General features: G+C 34.8%; 1 protein-coding gene and 2 pseudogenes across 2 annotated transcripts; 2 read left to right on the top strand and 1 right to left on the bottom strand.

The window, feature by feature from the left end:
• Positions 1-751: 751 nt before the first annotated feature.
• LOC140806378 (ABC transporter I family member 11, chloroplastic) lies at positions 752-13,458 on the bottom strand. 2 transcript variants are annotated; one of them, XM_073163002.1, is made up of 11 exons: positions 13,290-13,458; positions 13,171-13,228; positions 7,452-7,531; positions 7,001-7,052; positions 6,780-6,913; positions 6,164-6,278; positions 5,957-6,043; positions 5,605-5,653; positions 4,914-4,998; positions 4,229-4,305; positions 752-1,003 (listed from the first exon to the last, which is right to left on the bottom strand). In XM_073163002.1, coding segments are annotated over exons 1-11 (825 nt in total). In that variant the 5' UTR covers positions 13,376-13,458; the 3' UTR covers positions 752-1,001. The 2 variants fall into 2 exon arrangements, with proteins under 2 accessions (XP_073019103.1, XP_073019102.1); XM_073163001.1 differs by lacking the exon at positions 752-1,003 and having other exon boundaries at positions 4,216-4,305.
• On the top strand, positions 1,339-2,557 carry LOC140804445 (protein LAZY 1-like; annotated as a pseudogene).
• Positions 13,459-16,985: 3,527 nt separating the features above from the next.
• On the top strand, positions 16,986-19,019 carry LOC140806375 (uncharacterized; annotated as a pseudogene).
• The last annotated feature ends 3,416 nt before the right edge of the window (positions 19,020-22,435 follow it).

Raw genomic sequence — 22,435 nt, 5'->3', positions numbered from 1 at the left:
ACATACAGATTGATTCAATGTTAACCACGTGATAGCTAGTAGGGGTGAGCATTCGGTTAATTCGGTTACCGACCGAACCGAATTAGCCATAACCGAACCGAACCGAAATATTTATCCATAACCGAACCGACCGAATTAATTTGCATAACCGATGAAAACCGAACCGAATTAAAATCGGTTAATTCATTTGTGATTTAATTTAATTATATATGTAATTTTATTTTAACACTATAGTTTACACAAATGCATAAAAACATAAAATCACACACATCACAAATGTATAAGTTTTATTTGAACACAATTAATACATATTATATCGATTTTAAAATTAAAAATTAAAATATTTATAAAAATTGATAAATAATTTTTTTTATTAAATAATAATATTATTATATCGGTTAATTCGGTTAACCGATTTAAAAATTTTGAAAACCGTAACCGAACCGAATTAACCGATATAACCGAATTTTTTTAATTTGAAAACCGAATTTCCGAAATAACCGAACCGAATTTCCGAATTGGCTCGGTTCGGTCGGTTAATTCGGTTTAACCAAAATCTTGCTCACCCCTAATAGCTAGTGATGTCTGCTCTAAACTTAGAGAGTTTCTTTTACTTGATAAATGATAGCTGATGTATACAGACTCTGTCCATGGTGGATCGAAAACCCATAGAGATATTTTTCCATGTCTCCGTTTTCATCTCAACAAATAGTAATAGTAGTATTAATAATAAAAAAATAACTATACTAAATCCACAATTGTATCCCCACCAATTATGCGGTACCATATAACTTCAAGCAATCTCATAGTGGAATATATTTCTTCAGCCAGAAATATCCATTATCAGACGGGAATCCATCACCAATATGACTATATAGTCGTACCACACGTCGTGTACACCTTAAGTTTAAATTCTTGGTTGCTAGATTGCCATCACCAACAAATTACATCATGTGATGATTATTAGCTAAGTTCCATGAAATACGAAAAATGCTACCAACTCCAAGAACTCGCACAAGTTCCTCCTGGCAAATATAGTATCACCCACATGTGGGTCTCAAACCCACTCTCCTCAGCTAATACAATGTTGACAGAGGTTTCCACCATTATATTGTACATTTCTCAATGTTCTTCTCTGCTCAACTTCATCTTAGATTTTTCTACATTAAGTTTTCCATTTGTGTACAAAATGATGAAAATGTACTCTTATCTGCCCCCCATTAACAAGTCTATAAGTTCCCCCTCTTTAAAATCAATCCTACTTTCCATATCTATCTACATCTCTTTTTAGATTCAACCATATTTTCCGGGATAAGCATTTCTGATCTGAGGTTCAATATGAAGGTTAGTCCAACCACTTCAGCATTTGGGAATGACAAGCTATACGAAGTTATATCTCTAACTTTTATTTTTTGGTGCAGTTTCTAGGTTTTATGCACCGTAAGATGATGCAAAACAACACAGAGCCAGTGAAGTATTCCATCATTGGTAACTTCCTTGAAGAAAACTTTTTCCAACTTTGTCAAATTCATTACGGATTGGAACTTTAATTTTTCCTACATTCTCTCTTCTCAATTCATTGCTTTAAATAAGTTGAACGAAAACTTGTATCATCACAGTTCATATATGAGGTAATCAACCTTTCTTTTTATTTTTTGAAATGATCAACCTTTCTTATTTTGACGGGACAAAAAATCGCTATACATAATACAGGAAAAAGTTGGTCAGCAATAAACACTAGTCACTTATCCACAATGTTGTAGAAAAGGTTATCCTTGCAAAACTATTATGTTTTAGGATAAATACCGAGATGGTAGGTTTCCTACATTATAAATATCAGTGTAAGAAAAAGTTGATGAAACTAACTGTCACTAGGCTAACAGTAAATCAAGAATCTCATTTATTTTCTAATTTCAGGAAACCTGTCCAGTTGTTTCTAGTGCAGACATCATTAGATGAGTAGAACTACTACAAAAAACCTATCAAAACATTATCACAAGCAAACATCAAATCTCAAAAATCTTTAAAAAGATATGAAGCCAATGTGGAGGAAATGCTCTCCAATGAAGAACTGTTTGAACCTTTTGATTTTCTAGCAATCGGAACTTTTGGTATAGAACCACTCGATGCTGGACCCCCCACCAACTCTTCCTGCACCATTTGAAAAGCTTACAGACCAACAGACACGGACAGATGTAACAGCAAATGACCTCAAACTAATAAATTATGAGATACAAAAGTTATAGAAGCTGAGTAGAATGGAAAGACAAATGACACATCTGAGAGGAATGGTCAAGAGAGAATGATAATCCACAGTAACAAGCCCATAGAAGGAGGCAAGGAAGTGGTGGCTTGCCCTCTCAAGAAGTACCTCTTTGCCACTTCAATTGAGCTGGCTGAGACAGAAACCAAGATACGGAAAGAAAAGATTTCCCTTGGAGAACTCTTTACGAGGAATGACGCAGTCAGTGATCCTATAGTGAAATGCGAAGAAGCAGAGCTGCTAACAAATAAAGGAAAGGACAGATGTCAACCAACGTTTATTTTTTCAGTTTAATAATTTTTTATATGGAAAAAATGAAAAGGATTACATGTTAATTCAATGTTCTCCATTTAGAACAAGAAGCTGGACCTAGCAGTATATTACTATGAAGGCAACATGTTGATTTTAAACATCAACAAGGCTATTAACAGATTGTCTGATACCTTTTTTAGCTAAACCACTTTGAGTTTCTTATTTGACTTTTAAATGCACCCAATATATCCCTGCGCACATACTATCATACACTTTCAGGACGCTTTATTCCAATCGAACCATTTTAAACCCCAATGTTGACAAACATCTCTGTTAAAACTGAATTGATTATCATGCAGATGGCATTATCAGCTTTGTCTTCCATAATTAAAAAAACATATCTAAATGGTGAAAACTAGAAATAAAAAAAAAAAGTATTAAAAATTGAAAGAGAGAAAAAAAGACATTTATGATTCATAACTTTAGCTTAAATTATTTAAGAAATATTTTATGAAATTGGTAATTAATAAAACTCCAGAGGCTCGAGATTATGAAAAGAATGTTTAATAGCTACAGTAATCTATGTCCCACTTTCTTGTGGTGGTGGATGTAGGTTATGAAAATGTTTCACAAGAAAGTTTACCCTGAAGAGATGAACGAAAAAAAGTTCATTAAGCTGCAAAAAGGAAAGAAAAACAATGAGGATGGTGATCAGATTGGAACGGAAAAGGAAAATAGAGGTTTGCTAAATCAGCTACCAAAAACAACAAATGAGCACGAAGAAATTATCTTCTGATAGCATCTGCAAAGGTGCTCCAACCGAGCATGGAGGGCACGAGCATTGGATTAAAACAGATTTGAATTGTAAGATGAATTTGAAATATAGAAATTGCCATCTGTTCTAGGCTTGTTGGATCATATAACTACATTTATCTAACTCTTTTAAAATTTTCTTTTTCTGATCTTAGAATAGACCCGGTCTTGGAGCTGTAGAGGCAAAACTATTGGAAGCAAAGAAAAGCAGCCCTCATATTTTCCAACTGGCAGTGTTTATTTTGGTCATGTATGGTATTTTACCTTATTAAGAGTGACGTGTGAAAAAAAAGACATAAATAAATAAAACAAGAGTCTCTCCTATTCTGTCAGCTTCCCTACGAAGTAATGGAGTATTGGATGGCAATGATGTAACTGATTATGGGTTATTACATGCAAGTGAGGTTGAGTGCCGAAAAAGAAAAGTCAGATACAAAGTCAAGAATCAAAGCTACTTACGTCAGATGTGTAAAATGTTTGCGTGTAACATTATGCGTAAATCTCATCTTTTAGCCAAGGCAGATAAATAATTATTCATCAACAAATTAGCCAATTTTTAGAAAAGATGTTTTCATGGAATTTCAGTATTGAGGTTGACCAGGTGCATGTAGGTAAAAAAGTACACAGTAGTTTCTGATTTCAGTCTTGTACAATAGACAAGCTCGTTTTCAAGCCTCCTAATGGCTTTCTTTTGCATAATAATACTAAACCTTTATGATATTTCTGCGTCACTCTTTTTACTAGAAGCCAGATGCATTTTATCAGTTTAAATATTTATATATTTCTGGCTTTATCGAATATGTTTGCCAGGAACAATAATAGGTAATGAATTATAGCTTAACAGCATTACCTAAATTGCAGCTTAATTTGGTTAAGCAGCAAAAGTACATAATGAAGTTCAATCATGTAGGTATTCACTCCTCAAGACTCCCCCAATTTCCATCCTCCAGGAGTGGTCTACGAGAGATGCCAATTCTCTGCAGATGCGTAGATAACTTTTTGAATATGAATACACACACATGTATTAAAACAAATATGAATGTAATATATGACAATGATGTTGTAACATATGACAATGACGTTAACATTACTTAATCCTCATTATGAACAAATTTTCCAAATTCTTTTTATTTCTTCATTTTTTCTTTGATTACAATTTTGAATAAACTTTTGGCACCTGCAATATGAGGTCAGTTTAAAATATTGTAAAGCCCAAAAAATTATTATAATAAATTTAATGCTTATAATATAAACTAAAAATCAAATAAATTCTTTCTATAATTGCAAAAAACATAGTAAACTAAGTTTTTAAGAAAGTCTATAAGATAATTTTTATATTTATAAAATTTTTTTTATCTAAATTTTGAAAGAAACCAATTTGTTTGATTTTGTTAATTTTAAAACTGATCCAAACTGTAATTGGCTAAAAACGGACCCAAACCGAAGGTTGGTTTGGTTTATCGCTTTCTGCTCAAGATACCCACTATAAAAGGCAATGGAATCCAACTAACACTAGATGCAGAAGATAAACGCTTTCTCTCTAAATAGTCAGATTACAAAGTAAACCGGCCAACTGTAAACTTACTCAAGGTCATGGCTGACAACAAGAAATGTCAGCTCTTTCTTGAGGTCTTTCAACAATTTAACAACATCTGCACGGGCCTTCCAATCTGACAGGTATATACTTTTAAGAATTAAAAAGGGATTTGATAGATCAATAAAAAAGATGTTGCTCAAAGCACCCTCTGTAAAACTAAGCAGGAAGAATAAAAACTTACGCAATTTTAGGCAAATGAATCTGGTTTTTAGTCATCAAATGAATCTAATTTTAGGAATTTTACAAATGTGTGAAGAAATAAATATGATAAAGCCTTTTGATCGATGCTAGCATTTCTGGTAAATGGAACAGAAAGTGATACTCTTTTCAATGATGACATGATGATCATTCTACTGCTCCCCAAACTGTAAAAAAGATTAGGCCCTCAAAACAAGAAAAAGAATCCACAATTTTTAACTTGAACTCACTGGAAATGGAAGGCCATGGGGATGGGGGTATTAATTAGAGATTGTGAAGAAAACGATTAACAGTTCACTGTCAACATTTAATTATCTTAACGGTTATCTGAATACACCAGTTTCTAAATTCTGGAATGGATACTCACTTGTAATGCTAATTGACAATTAGGAGACAAATGAAAAATAGTACATTCGACACATGATCTCACACAACAGAGAATGTAATATCAAGGATCAGAAAAAGAGGCTCGTCTTCATACCTAGTCCAGCAAGAGGCTCGTCCAACACCAATAGGTTAGGAGTTTGCACCTGGGGAAAAAAGGATAGCATGTACAAATTATAAACTAATAGGGACAAGCCTTGGCACAGCAATAGTGCTGCTCCATTGTTGCATGGAGACCAACTGCCACAGTTAGGAGCTGCTAAAACAGCCTCAATGCTTGCAGGTGTAAGGCTGCATGCATCAAATTCTTCCTAGTTTATATGATGATGAGAGCATCATACAGTGGTTCTCTTTAATAAGCTAAAGCTACAAAATGGCTGCACACAGAAACCCAACTATTCTAAAGTACAAACTGTATCGAGTACAATCAAGAAAATACAGAATCTCACCAGCTGAATTGCTAAAGCAAGCCTGCGTTTGAATCCACCACTTAGAGATTGAGGATCTTTGTCCAATGAGATTCCAGTTAGACCAACCTAATTGTCTCATGCATGAAATGGCTGGTCAGAATTATGTATGCATTAAGAAGGTAGGTGTGAAAAGTCCATGGCACATGCTCAAATGAATGTGTTTTCACTTTGTTAAATTCGACATACTGAAGTCATAACTTTTTGTAGTCTCGAAGCAAGAAGCTCCCTCAATTGAAGGCCACCTCGTTGTCTTGGCCAAGCGAATATTATTTCATCAAGAATGCTGTCTGCAACAAAATATCTAGCCCAATATAATCATCTCAGGGACCACATCAGAAACAAAAAGTACGAGAAAACAAGGACAAAAGATGAAAATTTGAGACCAGGAAAAAGATGATAAATACAATAGACAGAACAGTGAGAACACTAAATATCATAAACGGCTCTTCACGGACATTCGAAATTCAGGTTTCAAACATGTGAAACAAGCGCACTTGCTTAAAAACCAAAATCAAATAAAGTAATAAATAAATCTTCTACACCACTAAAATGAAAAGAAAAGGTCCTCTTATTTATCTTAATGGAAAAAAAGTACATGTTTAAAGATAAATAACGGAAAATGGCAGTCAAAGGAATTGAGAGGTATATAGAATATTATTGTTTCTATTTCAAAGTCAAAACACCATGTCAAACAACAAAGATAATTAATAGTGTCATGGAAGTTCTTTTTTTAAGAAGCATAAATAAAAGAAAAGAAACTTGAACACTAAAGTAGAAAAGTTAGTGAATGTGATGCTAATACCTTTCTGGAAACTGGAAGACGATACCAACTCTTCCGGAGTGCAACATTTCAGGAGAATGATTTGGATGGCCATCGTCGCCATATCTTTGAACGTAGATGGAGCCTGATGTTGGTTTACTCAACCCAGCAATTAGCTGTTTGGGAAAACAGCTTAACACAGAGAATCAATAAATTGAAAAGACCAGCTTAAACGAAACATGGGTTTTAAATGGATATTGAACCTGCAAAAGAGTAGTTTTTCCACTTCCACTTTGTCCAAAGATCAACCCAAAGCTACACGAATGCATGACAAGTCACAAGTTAATAAAGATATCTCTTACACTTTCATGTATAAAAATCTAGCCACAAAATCTAGAAATGGTGATGTACATGTATTATTAAACAAGAAAAATAACCACAGATCCAACCAATATAGTAACCTTAAATATATATCCACATAAAAAACTAAAGAATAGCATGGGATAAAGCTCAGTTAAGAACGGAAGCCTGTATAGAGTAGATAACAAGTTAGAAATCATGGGCTGACTCATGAGTCATGACAATACCAGTCCATAAGGCTCTTCATGATAGTATGAGTGTTGGTTCCAAAAAACTTTCAGTTTGATTCAATATTACTTGCCCAACTAAAGCAACAACATTAAAAAGCGAAGAAAGTTTCTACAAGTAAAATACCTTTTCTCTGGAAGGGAGAAACTAATTCTGTTCAACAGATCAATCTTGGTGCCTGGAGGTCGATAACTGACATCCTTTATCTGGGAGGGAGCCATAGCAGAATCAAAGCGTTTAACTACAGTTATCTTCTTCAATACATAACAACTCAATTAAGAATAGAAAAAACCAGGAAAAACAGGGAAAAAAGCCTATAATAGAGTCAAACTGATGCGGATATAAAAATTGATAATAACCCAATCTTAATGGATCGACAATTAAAGGATTGGGCCACCAAAGGAATACTACATCAAGACCAAGCCCTTCCTCAAAATCAGATGGTCTCAAGCGTTGAAGCCTCAAAAATGGGGGAAGAAGAGAACCAAAGAGAAATCACAGAAGCTTTGAGAGTGCACAAAGTACCTGCATGGATGAAGGATTACGTCACGTAGAAGGACCAGCGGTTGAGCGTCAACAAGCTAACCGTCTGCGCAACCACACTACCGATTGGGAATCTTTTCTATTGCTTAATTATTATCTTAGAGGGTATACACAATGTAAAAAAGACCATCGGGGTTTTTTTATCGAGAATTATACGAGTAAATTGTAAAGAGTTTGGCACAGACTTGAAGAGTGCAAATTTCGATCGTATTACTGGTGCTCTCGTTGAACTCTTTCTCGTAACAATGCAAAACGAAGAGGTGGCAGAAGCTATGAAGCAAATCGAGGCCAATTTCAAATAACACTCTGAAACTCAATTGGCCCACTACAATAAAATGCTCGAGCAGTATATGACTTCCATGGACCTTCGTTTTTGGCCAGATGCATCAAAATTTTGAAGAGTTTTCTGGGGAAAAATCTGAGCCTCCAAAAGGATCTCAGGTTGTGGTTGATAGCAACCGATATAAAGAGGGGTCTGCTCTGGGATTTGCATCTTACCTCGAGGATTTAAAAATTGAATTACCCAAGTTTAATGGTGAAAATTCTCATGCCTGGTTATGTACGATTGAAAAGTATTTTTCGATACACTTCATCCCTGGACATATCCATCTTCAGATGGTGGCCTTCGATCTTGAAGGTGAAGTAGCTTCTTGGTATCAGTGGTTAGATCGTAATGGAGCTCTTACTGATTGGGATCGTTTTGTATCAGCAGTGAAAGAACGCTTGGTTCTTCTATCTATGATGATCTGTTGGGTTGAATTGCAAAGTTGGTGCAAACAGGGCGTGTTGCCAAATTTCGTGCTGATTTCGGGAATTTGATGAACCAAATGGTCAACGTTTCCGAGTCCATGTTCTTGAATTTTTTAATTCAGGGCTTAAAGCAAGAAATCCGAAGGGACTTTCTCCTCGTCCCTCCGGGTACCCTCCAGGAAGCTAAGGCTAAAACTCAACTATATGAAGAAAAGAATGATGATCTTCGTGGCCGTTTCCAACATGATTATATCATAATCAATACAGGCAGCCCAATGGTATCCCGTACTACAGCACCTTCTCTTCACCGTGAGGGGATGGGGCTCCTCCGCTCCACAATAGTCAGACAAGCCCTGCTCCAAAGATTCCCATTAAGCGCTGAACTCCAGCTGAGATCCGGGACAAAGGGGAGAGAGGGCTCTGTTTCAGCTGCGATGAAAAATATAGTCTTAATCATCGTTGCAAAAACAGAGTTATGATTCTCTTGGGCAATGAAACCAGTGGCGATGGATATGATGGCTTCAACCAAGAAAATTCTTATGAATCGTTTTCCACAATAATTTTATTCAAGAAGGGTTGGTAAATCGATTAGGCATTCCCTGCTTCGCCACTAAACATTTTCGTGTTTTTATGGGTAAATGGCCAACATTTGTGGCGTGATAAAATGTGCTAGCAAGTTTCTCTAATTTTGCAAGGCCATGAGTTGCACATTGACCTATATGTCCTTCCGATTTGTGGGATGGATGTGGTTCTTGGCATGCAATGGTTACGCACCTTGGGTCCGTGCTAACATGACCATGAAGCACTTACAATGGAGTTTTCTTGGAACAAACAGCAGATTTGTTTAAGTGGAAATCAAATTTTCAATCTAGATATTTTCTTATAATCAATTGTGCACGTTACTCAACAAAGGTTCTTCCACTACTTTCCTTACATTGATTGAGGCTGCTACAACTAAGGAAACAGATATCGAGTCCCAGCATATTCCTATTGTTGGCAGGAAGCTTCTGGAAACTTATTCGGCAGTATTTTATGAGCCAAAATCTCTTCCTCCGCACAGATCAGCGGACCACCGTATTCATCTATTACCATGATCTGCTCCGATAAATGTTCGTCCTTATCCTGACCCCTATTTCCAAAAGGATGCAATCGAAAAATTGGAACAAAATTTGCTTGCCTCCGGCTTTATACTACCTAGCACCAGCGCGTACTCATCCCCAGTATTACTAGTCAAGAAAAATGATGGTTCATGGAGATTCTGTGTTGATTACCGTGCCCTCAACGCACTCACGATCAGGGATCATTTTCCAATTCCAACAATTGATGAATTATTTGTTGAATTAGGTGCAGCTCGAGTTTTTTCTAAACTGGACTTGCGGGCTAGCTATCACCAAATCCGGATAGATTCCAGGGACGTTCACAAGACAGTTTTTTGGACTCATGGGATCATTATTAATTCACTGTTGTGCCATTCGGTTTATCAAATGCACCCTCTACATTCCAGTCTGCTATGAATCGGGCTTTTAGCTCTTATTTGCACCGTTTTGTTCTCACATTCTTCGATGATATCCTTATCTACAGTCAATCAGAGGATGAACATCTCGTACACTTACAAAAGGTTCTCAAGTGTATTCTTAATCAGAAATTCTTTGCGAAGAAAAGTAAATGTCCATTTTTTCAAAGCACCGTTGATTATTTGGAACATTCGGTGATGGCAGAGATGGTCATGGCCGATCCAGGAAAAATTGAAGTCATGACACGGTGGCCACAACACAAGACATTTAAACAACTTCGTGGGTTTTGGGCATCACGGGCTACTACCGTCGCTTTGTGCAACACTATGCCACTATAGCAGAACCCCCACCGATTTACTTAAGAAGGATGATTTCCAATGGCCAATGAAGCTACAGTTGCTTTTGAAGAGCTAAAAAATGTGATGTCTGAAGAATTTGATAAACTGAATTCTTGAATTTTATTAATGTCAAACGGAGTATAAATACAAGAAACGGAGACAAGGAAAGAAATCAGGAAATATCCTAAAACTAGAAAATAAATCAGAATCAAATCAAATCAAATCAAATCAAAACTAAATCTAGGATTCTAATCTTAATAAAAGGAAACTAAATATTACGTATATCTCTCCTAACTTTTAATAATTCGACACTCCCCCTCAAGTTGGGACGTAAATATCATACATTCCCAACTTGTTACATATTTCATCAAAGTTAGGACCAATCAAAGCTTTGGTCAAGATATCCGCAAGTTGTTCACGAGTTGGAGTATACCGCAGTAATACTTCAGTACTCTTAATCTTCTCGGCAATAAAGTGACGATCAATTTCGACATGCTTAGTACGGTCATGATGAACAGGATCTTTAGCAATTCTAATCGCAGCTTGATTATCGCACTTGAGGATCACGGACTCATGGTACGGCATTTTCAATTTGGCCATCATTCTTCTAATCCACATCCCTTCACACGTGGCTAAGGACAACGCGCGAAACTCAGCTTCAGCACTGCTTCTTGACACAACGGGTTGCTTCTTGCTCCTCTAAGTCACCAAATTTCCCCATACGAAAGAACAGTAACCCGTAGTAGATCTTCGGTCAATACGACTTCCTGCCCAATCAGCATCTGAAAACATAATGATGTTACGATCATCATGTTTCTGAAATAAAATCCCCTTTCCGGGAGACTTCTTCAGATACTGAAGTATGCGGTAGACTGCATCCATGTGGCATTGCTTCGGATTATGCATGAACTGACTTACGTAGCTAACCGCGAAGCCAATGTCCGGTCGTGTGTGCGACAGGTAGATCAATCGTCCCACCAACCGTTGATACCGTTGTTTCTCGACGGGATCTCCTTCGGGTACACCTTCGGCCTCTAGAGTCGATACCATTGGTGTGCTTGCAGGTTTATAACCGAGCATCCCAGTATCTCTAAGTAGATCGAGTACATGTTTCCGCTGAGAAACGGATATGCCCTTCTTTGAACGGGTAATTTCCATACCTAGAAAGTAGCGGAGAGGTCCCAAATCCTTCATCTCAAACGTCCTAGCCAACGTAGCCTTGATACTACTGATTTCCTCTTCATCATCTCCAGTTAATATAATGTCATCCACATACACAATAAGGATGGCAATTCTATTATCTTGAGAATGTTTAACAAAGAGCGTATGATCCGTTTGGCACTGGACAAACCCCTTGTCTTTAACCACCGTGGAAAACTTTCCAAACCACACTCTAGGCGATTGTTTAAGACCGTAGATGGACTTATGCAGTCTGCACACTTGATTCCCTGGTTCATTCGGAACCACTAAACCGGCGGGAACTTCCATATACACTTCTTCTTCTAGGTCCCCATTAAGAAATGCATTCTTAATGTCCAATTGCTGCAATTTCGAATCGAGATTCGCTGCTAAGGAGAGGAGGATCCGGACAGTATTGAGTTTCGCAACCGGCGCAAATGTCTCTTCATAATCGATCCCATAAGACTGAGTAAACCCACGAGCCACTAATCGAGCTTTCAGTCTCTCAACACTCCCATCAGCGTTAAACTTCACCGTAAAAATCCATTTACAACTCACCGCTCTTTTACCAGGTGGCAATTCGGTAAACGAGCAACAAGTCAAACAGATTTTGCTTCAATGGTCTCACAATTACCCAGACGATGCCACATGGGAGAACTTCCATGAAATGTGCTCATTATACTCTGAATTACACCTTGAGGACAAGGTGAATTTTGATGATGGGGGAGTGATACGGATATAAAAATTGTAATAACCCAATCTTAATGGATCAACAATTAAAGGATTGGGGCCACCAAAGGAATACTGCATCAACACCAAGCCCATCCTCAAAATCAGATGGTCTCAAGTGCCGAAGCCTCAAAAGTGGGGGAAGAAGAGAACCAAAGAGAAATCAAAGAAGCTTCAAGAGTGCGCAAAGTGCCTGCATGGATGAAGGATTACTACACCTAGAAGGACCACGCAGTTGAGCATCAACAAGCTAACCGCCTGCGCAACCGCACTACCGATTGGGAATCTTTTCTGTTGCTTAATTATTATCTTAGGGTATAAATAATGTAAAAAAGACCATCGGGAGTTTTTATTATCGAGAATTATATGAGTAAATTGTAAGGAGTTTGGCACATACTTGAAGTGTTCGAATTTCGATCTTATTACGAACAATCTGTTCCAGTTTTAAAAATTCACTGAGGAGACCCAATGAATTAGCAAATTGTATTTAAATAATACACACCTAAGATAATGACAATTCTAACGCCTAAACCTTTATCCAAGGAAAATTTTCCCATACTCGTTGTGTTGAATTCACAGTTCGACTCAAGGGGAAGAGCTATTGCTACGGCCTGTATCAAGATTTGATACGGAAATCTAACTTCACAAAGAGTACAAATTAAGGAACATTCGATGGCGATCTTTTATAAGATTATGTAACATAATTAATTGCTGCCAAAGTCAAAACTGGTACCATTAAGATCGGAGATAGTAGGGTAAAAAAAGGAAGGAAAAGGGAACTCCAGTGCTTACCTCGAAGCATGAAAAATCGCAGGAAATTCTGCGAGCTCGAAATGCCACTGAATTTGAACTGCAGCCAAATCGAACATGAATAACGATGAAAACAATCAAATGAAAACTGAAGAGTAAACCTGAAGCGAGAAGAAGACGACGAGGATTCAATAGGTGATAGGAGGCAACCAAATGCAGACGACAATGGGATTCTGACAATCGCCATTGGAGAAGACGGTCAGGCCGTGTTTTAAGATTTATCAATTATCCTCTTCAATTTGTTTGGCACTCTCTCGGATTCATTGCTTTTGTTTTCAAAAAATCTCGTGTACATTTTTATTATTATATTATATTATATTATATTATATTATATTATATTATATCTTTGTCTTTAATAAATATTAATAACATTTAATATCTTTTATCTTTAATATTTAGTTTAATTTTTTTTGGAAAATAATTTTTTTCCATAACGCAACAATCGACGTCTCTTTTGACAAGATTTCGCATGTGTAAGAGTTTGATGAAAATATTTAGAAATGGTCAAATAGATTAAAGGTCTTCAAATGGAGTAGGTTTTTTTGTGAGATTTTTATTTATGTAAAAATAATGTAAAAAAAAAAAAGATTTGCAAATTTACGGCAAACCGTGCTTTGTAAGCACGGACGCTGCACCACGCGTAGAGCAGCGTCCGTGCTTACGAAGCACGGAGCATGCTCCACGTTGGAGCGTCCGCGGTTACTAAGTGCTTACTAAGCGCGGACGCTCCAACGCTCCACGCATGCAGCGTCCGTGCTTACGAAGCACAGTCTTTTTTTTTTGTCCACTCCTTTTCTTCGTTCCGTAATTTCTTTTGAACGTGCCTTTTGTTTTTTTCCATTCATTTTCTTTGTTTTGTACACTCTTTTCAGAAGTTCACGTGGTTCAATTATACAATGAAAATATATAGATCATATATTCGACGGATGGTTGATCCATTTCCTCTTCATTTTTTTCTCAGATTTTCATTGGCAAAATGTCTAATATCGATATACTCTTATATTTTGGTGGTCATATGGTTCTCGGTAATGGATCTGTTGAATATAGCATTCCATTTTTTAGACCGATACGAGTAGTACGGTCTATTAATTTGTTGGAGTTGGTTGAAGTTGTGCATAAAATGTTATGAATCGATCCAGCGCATTTTTCTTTGAAGTTGTCAGCAAAATATTCATTCATGGAAAGATCATCCTGTCATGAAATTCAAGTCAATCTCGTTGATGGTGATGCTCTACAGTTTATAATGCAATGTGACAATATGTGTATGTTGCATTTATACGTGGAAGCAAATTCAATTGAGCATGATGCTGGATTTGATGATCCTGAGTCCTACGTTCCACATACATCCGATTCAGGTTTCAATAATCAACCCTGGTACGTCTACATATGGTGGTTTCCAAGATGTAGAATCTTATGTTCCACAGGTTACTGAAGGACTCGATAATATGAGTTTCAATGATGTAAGTGGGTCTTAGGATCAATTTATCAATGTTTCGTCGGAACAAAATAATGCTCCATATTGGCCGAATCCAACATTAGATACAAGTACTCGTTGTCCGGATCAGGCCAATAATGATGATATTTGGAGGACTGATTCTGAACCTGATATATCATACAGCGAGTCTGAAGAAGAATAATTGAATGTTGATGATGAAGTGAATACATTTACAAATCCAGATGAGGGGACATCATCTCGACAACCCCCTCGTGACACATTACAGAGGCAGACCTTACCATTTCTTTCAAACACTTCTGAAATGCCATCGTTTTTCAATAAATTTTTTGGGGAAGAGCGTCCTGATTATGTCGATGTACCTTCTGGAGTGCAATCAAGCTATTACAATCCGGATAGCCTATTATTCCACAATCCAATTGAATGTCTATGATAATCTCTCCAATCGGTGTTACGATGTCCTATTCTGGTGATATTATGCATATCATCATTGTCCATGGCAGACTCTGGAATTGATTGACGTCTTCGAAATTGTCGCATCACCCGATTAGGATGATGCATCTCCACGATGTCGAAGCATATAAGGGGACAAACACATCGCCATATTTTGTTGTCGTATAAACTATGAATCGGTAATCGTCTTCACATCTATGTCATTTTTTTGTAAACGACCCAATTAAACTGTAAAAAATTATAATGTTCAAATTACAAATTCATATATTCAAAACAAAAATATTAAAATTACATAATACCTCGTTATTGTTCATACGATCTAGAGAATCCTTTATAATTCTTACAGCTATGTGTTGGCGAATGTGTGTAACTAAATTCAATCTTCCACCTACAATTTTAAAAAAAAATCTTACATATCAAAAAATTATACAAGATATATATGATATAAACAAAATAATTTTTTACAAATTATCGTGCACCATATGGAGAAATTGGAATAAAAGCATCTGGATCAACGGGAGGTATACCTAATGTTAACCCATCTCGGTCGGGGTTAATACATTTAATCCTGCTCCATGCCCATATATGCTTATAATAATAAAAATAGTTAAACAAAATTAAGATAAAAATTGTGTTAAATAATCACATTACATTAACAATACCTGCAAGATATATAAAGGTCCAGCAATTGTTGTCTTCTCTATACGTGACGCGTTACACAACTCACGGCATAGAAATGCTAAAACTGCACTACCCCAACTATACGACTTCACGGTATCAATATCCCGTAACAGTTGCAAAAATATTAGTCTAGCAGACCCTCCTTGATAGTCAGGTAATATTATTCCTCCAATAATCATTAACGCTACACAACGTGTAAATTTTACAACATCTACTTCTGAAGTATCATCAGTAACAAGGTTAGACATACAATGATCATATAGTGCAGTCATAGACATATGACCACCTTTCAAATATTTTGAGGCTGACAAAAATCCCAACATATCCAAACATATGTGTTGTCATTCCTCAACTTTATTTGACACATCTACCTCTGTTACTGCTTCACCATCAATTGGTAGACCCCAAATTATCGAAATATCTTCTAACGTGATTGTTGTTTCACCACATGTAAAATGAAACGTGTGTGTCTCACGTCGCCAACGTTCAACAAGAGCAGTAATCAGATGATTATCATAAACTTGTGAACCACATTCTAAAACTCCATAAAAACCCATATGATTTAATATGCAATGACACGATTGTGTACGTAATTATCAGTAAATAGCTTCCAAATCAAATTGTCTGACCTCTTCACTTTGACAATATCATCAACGGTTGAGGAAGAAACATTTGAAGATATATGTGTCGCTTGTAAATAGAGGACACTATGATCTTCTGGACTTCGATTATCTGCCATTCTGAAATATGATATAGATCTTTTAAATTTTGTTCTACGACAACGATCTCAAAAAATTTTCCAGGAGGAAGGAGAAACAGGTGAATGAGAAAATGAGAGGTAGAAGGAGGAGGAAGGAAGGATAACGAATCCAACTTGATAAGTGTCGGTCCAATAGAAGAAAAGGAATAGAAAAAAAAAGGCAGGTGGAGCAGCGTCCGCGCCGCGCTTACCAAGCGCGGACGCTGCTCCACATTGGAGCGCCCGCGCTTACCAAGAGTCCGTGCTTACAAAGCACGGTTTGCCGTAAATTTGCAAATTTTTTTTTTACATTATTTTTGAAAAAAAAAAATTAAAATTTAAAATAGTTTTTTTAAAAAAACCTATATTTATAATAAAAAAAATAATATTTTAATAAATCAATTTGACTTTTTGTTTATTTTCATTATTCATAATTTTCAATCAGGAACTTGATTTTTCTAAAGATTTTAAAATGTTATTCTAGTTAGAGACTGATCCTAATATTGACTCGACTCGTTCCACTACTCACTCGCCCAGACGGCCATATATGTGAGCCAGCTGGTTTGGTTGTTGGGTAGCTGCAGCATGGAAAATCCAAGAAAGAAGGTTTTGCTTACCTCCAATGGAGATGAAATCTCTCTCAACATTGCCCGTCATTTACTTCAGCGCGGTTGCAGGTACGCCATTAATTCTTCTTCTTCTTTCTCCTGTTTGTTGCTCTGATTTCACGGGATCGATCTAGGCTAGTTTTGATGGGGGACGATGGGCAATTGAGGAGAGCAGTGGAGAAGATAGAGGTGTCCTTAGATGGCCGCCGTGATGCGGTAGAGGTGGTGGGGTTGGATATGAAAGAAGAGAAAGCAGCGGTTTTTGAAGAAGCTGTCGGCACGGCCAAGAGAATCTTGGGAAGTTTGGATGCTTTCGTCAATTGTTATTCCTATGAAGGTAAAGCACTCTATGCCTTTCTGCACGTGCTCTCTATTGAATTTGTCACTTTTTCGGTTAGTAGCATTTTTCTTTTGCGACATGGTGTTACACCACGAGTAATTAATTAATTAGATCTCTAGTTCAAAAAGCTTGTGGTGTGGAACTGTGGATCGATTGTAGTTTTTGCTGATCATTTTGCTCTGCTTTGCCATTTCGATTTCTCCCCTTTTGATGATGTTTTTTTTTTTTTTTTGAACTGTCGAAACAAGAACTTTATGTAAGTTTAGAAAACTACCTTCTTTGTTCTTTATATGGTTGTTAAAATCTGTCATCTGAGATGCAATCTATGTAACTTGTGCGGCTTCCAAATTTCTGTTTAGTCCTTATTTCGTGCTGATTGGTCTTTAAGAGCCTGTAGTATTACAATCGTCGCTTCGACAGCTTGCCTCAATCTTAAATCTTAATCGCACCTTCTATTTCATTGGAAAAAAGCCATCTTTAGTTTTCTAATCAAGTTTTGCAACGAAGTCTTCGAGGGTTTCATTTTCCTAATGTTTGGTTTCTGTCGTGAGGAGCTTTCATATTCACATCTATCCACGTTTTTTTATGTCTATACCTTGCAAGAACACGTGGTAGATGTAAACAATAGTTGTGTTGGATGGTCCTTATTTTCAATTAGGCGGGGCTGTATTCACATGTGTGCTAGTAAGAAAATACAAGAGTATCGACTTATTACTTTGAATGAAACAGGAAAGATGCATGATCCTCTGTCTTTACCAGAAGATGAATTCAAATATTGTCAAAATCAATTTTATGGCTCCATGGTATCTATTAAAAGCTGTGGGTAAAACAATGCGTGATCAGCAATCGGGGGGATCCATCGTATTCTTAACCTCTATAATTGGAGCCGAAAGAGGGTTATATCAAGGAGCGGCAGCATATGGTTCATGTTTGGCTGGAGTGCAGCAGTTAGTGCGGGTAAGTTTGTAGCGTATTCTGGTCTCAACTCATTTTTTTCGTTGTGTTCATTGGTTGTGGTGATTACTGATTTCTTTATTAATTTTGTGTCACAATATAGCTACCAGAAGAATTCATTATGTTCTTTACCATGCTAAAAATTTACTTTACAAATGATGGGCAGGCATCAGCAATGGAGATTGGGAAGCATCAGATAAGAGTAAATGCAATTGCTCGTGGCTTGCATCTTGACGATGAGTACCCTACTTCAGTTGGGAAGGAAAGGGCGCAGAAATTGGTAAAGGAAGCCACGCCCTTACATCGGTGGCTTGACGTTGAGAAAGACTTGGCTTCAACTGTTATTTATTTGATAAGTGATGGGTCAAGGTACATGACCGGCACAACTATATACGTCGATGGCGGCCAGTCTTTGGTTAGGCCTCGGATGCGATCCTACATGTGAAGTTTATAGTCTAATATATTAAGTTATTAATTTATTTGAGCTTTGATTTCATGCAATCATGGCATGTAAATCGTAAGTTATTTATGAATCTTGTCCCGAGGAACCCTAATGACTGTATTCAAGATATAGTGAATTTCATATGTTTTGGTGGAGGTGAACTGGCAAAATTAGAATACTACAGAACTAACGGACTATTTTTCAAAGTAGTCTTGTCGACGTAGCCACTTTGCACACGAGAAGTTGTAAAATTCTTCTTTAAAAATACGTAAAAGTCCCTAGGATTATCATCCCATTTAAGTTGCACGTTCTGATGAAGTAGGACAACTTAGTTGCATAATTGTTTGATGTCAAATGTGAATCGGGTTAAATTTTAGGCACACTGTGACTGTAGGCCATGCATTTTAGGAAAATAAAGTAGGTGTGGGTATTTTCTAAAAGAAAATCATAGTATATATTTACATATATTAGCTATATGACACAATGGTATTGAATCACGTGATTTTATTAGAAGAACTAATATTGACTGTTGGAATATATTTACATGACTATAATTGATTCAACAAAATTTATAAGACTAAAAATGTCACGCTTCTGTACATACAATATTGACATTTTGCCTTTATTTTAATACAATATTTTCAGCAAATATAGAATTTAAATTTATAAAATTAGTAATATCATTAGATTGAAATAAACGAATGAGATTATATTCTTGGATAATATTAGAGTGTGAGGATAAGTTATAAATTCATCATATGAGATTTGTTAAATAAATTTAAGTAATTACTATCAAACAAACTAATAGATGGTCCTTATAGAGTAGCAAGCTAGCTAGCCACTTGTCAATAATAATGTATCGTGTCCCAAGTACATGCATGCAACTGTTTCATCCATAATCAAAATAATTAACCACAGATGATTCTTCCTTCGTATATCTATTATTTATATTTATTTTATATATAAATATGTGATGTGAATTTACATTTATCTTCTTACTAATTGCTTGCTTTATATTAATTGTTTATTTTAAACGTGTCTTTTTTTCCCTTCTTATTCATATTTTAAATATGAGTGATTATTATCATTTTTCAAGCATGAAATTTTTATATAAAATAGAAAATATCAATTTGATTTCAAAATTGTGATGTTACTATCTTATCCAAAAATTGTGGGTTGTTGAGACATTTTGGCAGTCACTCAAAATTGAGTGTCAAAGTTGACATTTGAGTTGTGCTTTGGATTCCTGACAATATGTTTGTCAACATATTATTTTTAAGTTATTTTTATCATTATCGTGAAGGGTAAATATATTTATTACAATATATAAATATTATCATCTCTTTAAATTAATATTCACTTTCATGTTTGACATATTATGAGTCTTGGTAAAATGAGGAACAATAAATTCAAACAAGCTAATACAAAAAGTCTGGGGTGAAACCATAATTATATGGTAGCGAAAATTAATATACAAATTTTTAGTGAATTTATCGATGTTAAGATGTATCATTAATCTTATATCATATCATAATATATAAAATTTCAATCTTATAAATAAAATAAATCAAACATATATGAAATGTACAAAATTTTATTATATATACAATCAAGTAATTTATTATAATTGTTTTTTATTACAAGAATTATTGTCAAACTCAGTGATTGTGGATTTAACATATATTAAATAAGCAAAATAAAGAGCGTGTCAATTAAACTAATTGAGTAATCACATATTCTTTAATTTCCTAATTAATTTTTTATCTTGATAATTTGTTTCATTTAATATTTTAAATTATAAGATAATGTTACTATAACTAAAGACACATTTTTTAAAATATTCATAACGACTCAATTACTAACTCATATGAAAAAACATTTATCGACATGCTATATTGAAAACATTATAATTAATTCAGCGCATTTGCTGAAAATTTTTTAATTAATTAAGAAAAATTCATTTACAATAATCATATTTAATCTTTTTGGGCTAATACCATTTATTTTATAAGATATTCATCGCAATTCTTTATTTGTATGTTAATCTTTAAAAATATGAATTATGATGTATATTGTTTTTTTAAAAGTTCTTAAATAATGATTTAATACATTTATTCGACACTTCAATATTAACATTTTAAAATGTATTAATTTTATATTATATGCGTCCAACACTTCTAATCAAGATTATAAAAATTTAATAAAAATTCTAAAAATGAATTAGGTAGAACATAAAAAATTACACAATTAATAAAGAAAGAAAATAAAAACTAAGTAATTGTCTATTACCTATAAACTACTAATACCGATTTCTAAAGATTGAATACGGTGAGAGTGGATACCACTATGTACTAAAAAAATAAAAAGTTAATGCTTGAATAAGTCACACTGCAAAGTTAGTGAAATAAAAACGAATGACAAAGTGGGTTAATAAAAATATTATAATGGGATAAGTTGAATGAGACTTATATATGTAAGTATCTTACTTGGTCTCACCTTATGTTTTGTCAATGTACAAAGCAAAAGTTCATGCACTGTAATGTTCTACATTTTCTTAATTTTTCTCTTGATTTCAAATTTAATTTCATCATCTATTGGTCTTTAAAGATATATTAGACTTTTTTCTAAACGTCTAATATTAAATGTGATCAATTAACCAAATAATTATTATACTTTGTATACAATAATAAATAGATTAATATATTTGAAGATAAAAAAGTAATGTATTGAGAGGAATAAAAAAATAATGTTTGAATTAATATTATAATTATCTAATGTCAATTTTAAATTTAGCATCCTACATTCGAAAATATGTTTATTGAGGTAAAGACTATGATGATAAACTAAAAATAATAATTTATTTATCATTGTAACGTAATAATAATGTGATCGTTATTCGGAATCAGAAAATGATGTACTTTGACCTTTTTTTATTAAATTGTATACACAATTCTTTCAATATTTTTAGTGGATAAACATGTTAAATCTATTAAAATTAAATCGTATAATTTAATGATGAATATGAATGTATTAATTCAACTTTCAATTTGGGTTTCGGGATATATATATATATATATATATATATTTTTTTTTTCTGAGTTTTATTTTATTTTAAAATATAAATTTTCAAATAGATGAAAAATGATTTTTTTTCTCTACTACTTATAGAGAATATCAAGTATATACTATACTCAAATATCTTATAAATTCATATGATATAATAAAAGGTTATTTGCATAAACTTATTTGTTGGGTACTATAATTGATCATGTTGGGTAAAGTAATTGAAATGTTGCGCTTGAGCTGTTGCACTATTTAAAATATTTGATTTGCACTGTTATCGTAATCTATATGTTTTGATAAAACAGTAAACGCTTGAGCCTACAATTAGTATCAGAGCTAAGATCGCGACTTTGGTTTTCATTGATTACAATTGGTGCAATTATTAGGAGATAGATTGTCTGGTACAATAATTGTTCACGTTAGGTAGGCGCTTGAGTTGTTTGATTTAAAGATTTGACTTGCATAGTTACTATCAGTTATAGCTTTTGGTAAAGCGACAAACGCTCAATCCTAC

The sequence above is a fragment of the Primulina eburnea genome, chromosome 11, assembly GCF_022965805.1.
Source record: "Primulina eburnea isolate SZY01 chromosome 11, ASM2296580v1, whole genome shotgun sequence".
NCBI lineage: Eukaryota > Viridiplantae > Streptophyta > Magnoliopsida > Lamiales > Gesneriaceae > Primulina > Primulina eburnea.
This window is presented reverse-complemented; position numbering and strand designations above follow the sequence as displayed.

Coding starts and splice junctions, on each gene's coding strand:
- LOC140806378 (XM_073163002.1), bottom strand. CDS start 13,375: ATGGCGATTGTCAGAATCCCATTGTCGTCTGCATTTGGTTGCCTCCTA. Junction 7,532..13,170: donor GCGATTTTTCATGCTTCGAG/GTAAGCACTGGA, acceptor GCTCCCTCCCAG/ATAAAGGATGTCAGTTATCG. Junction 6,914..7,000: donor GAAAAACTACTCTTTTGCAG/GTTCAATATCCA, acceptor TTTCCCAAACAG/CTAATTGCTGGGTTGAGTAA.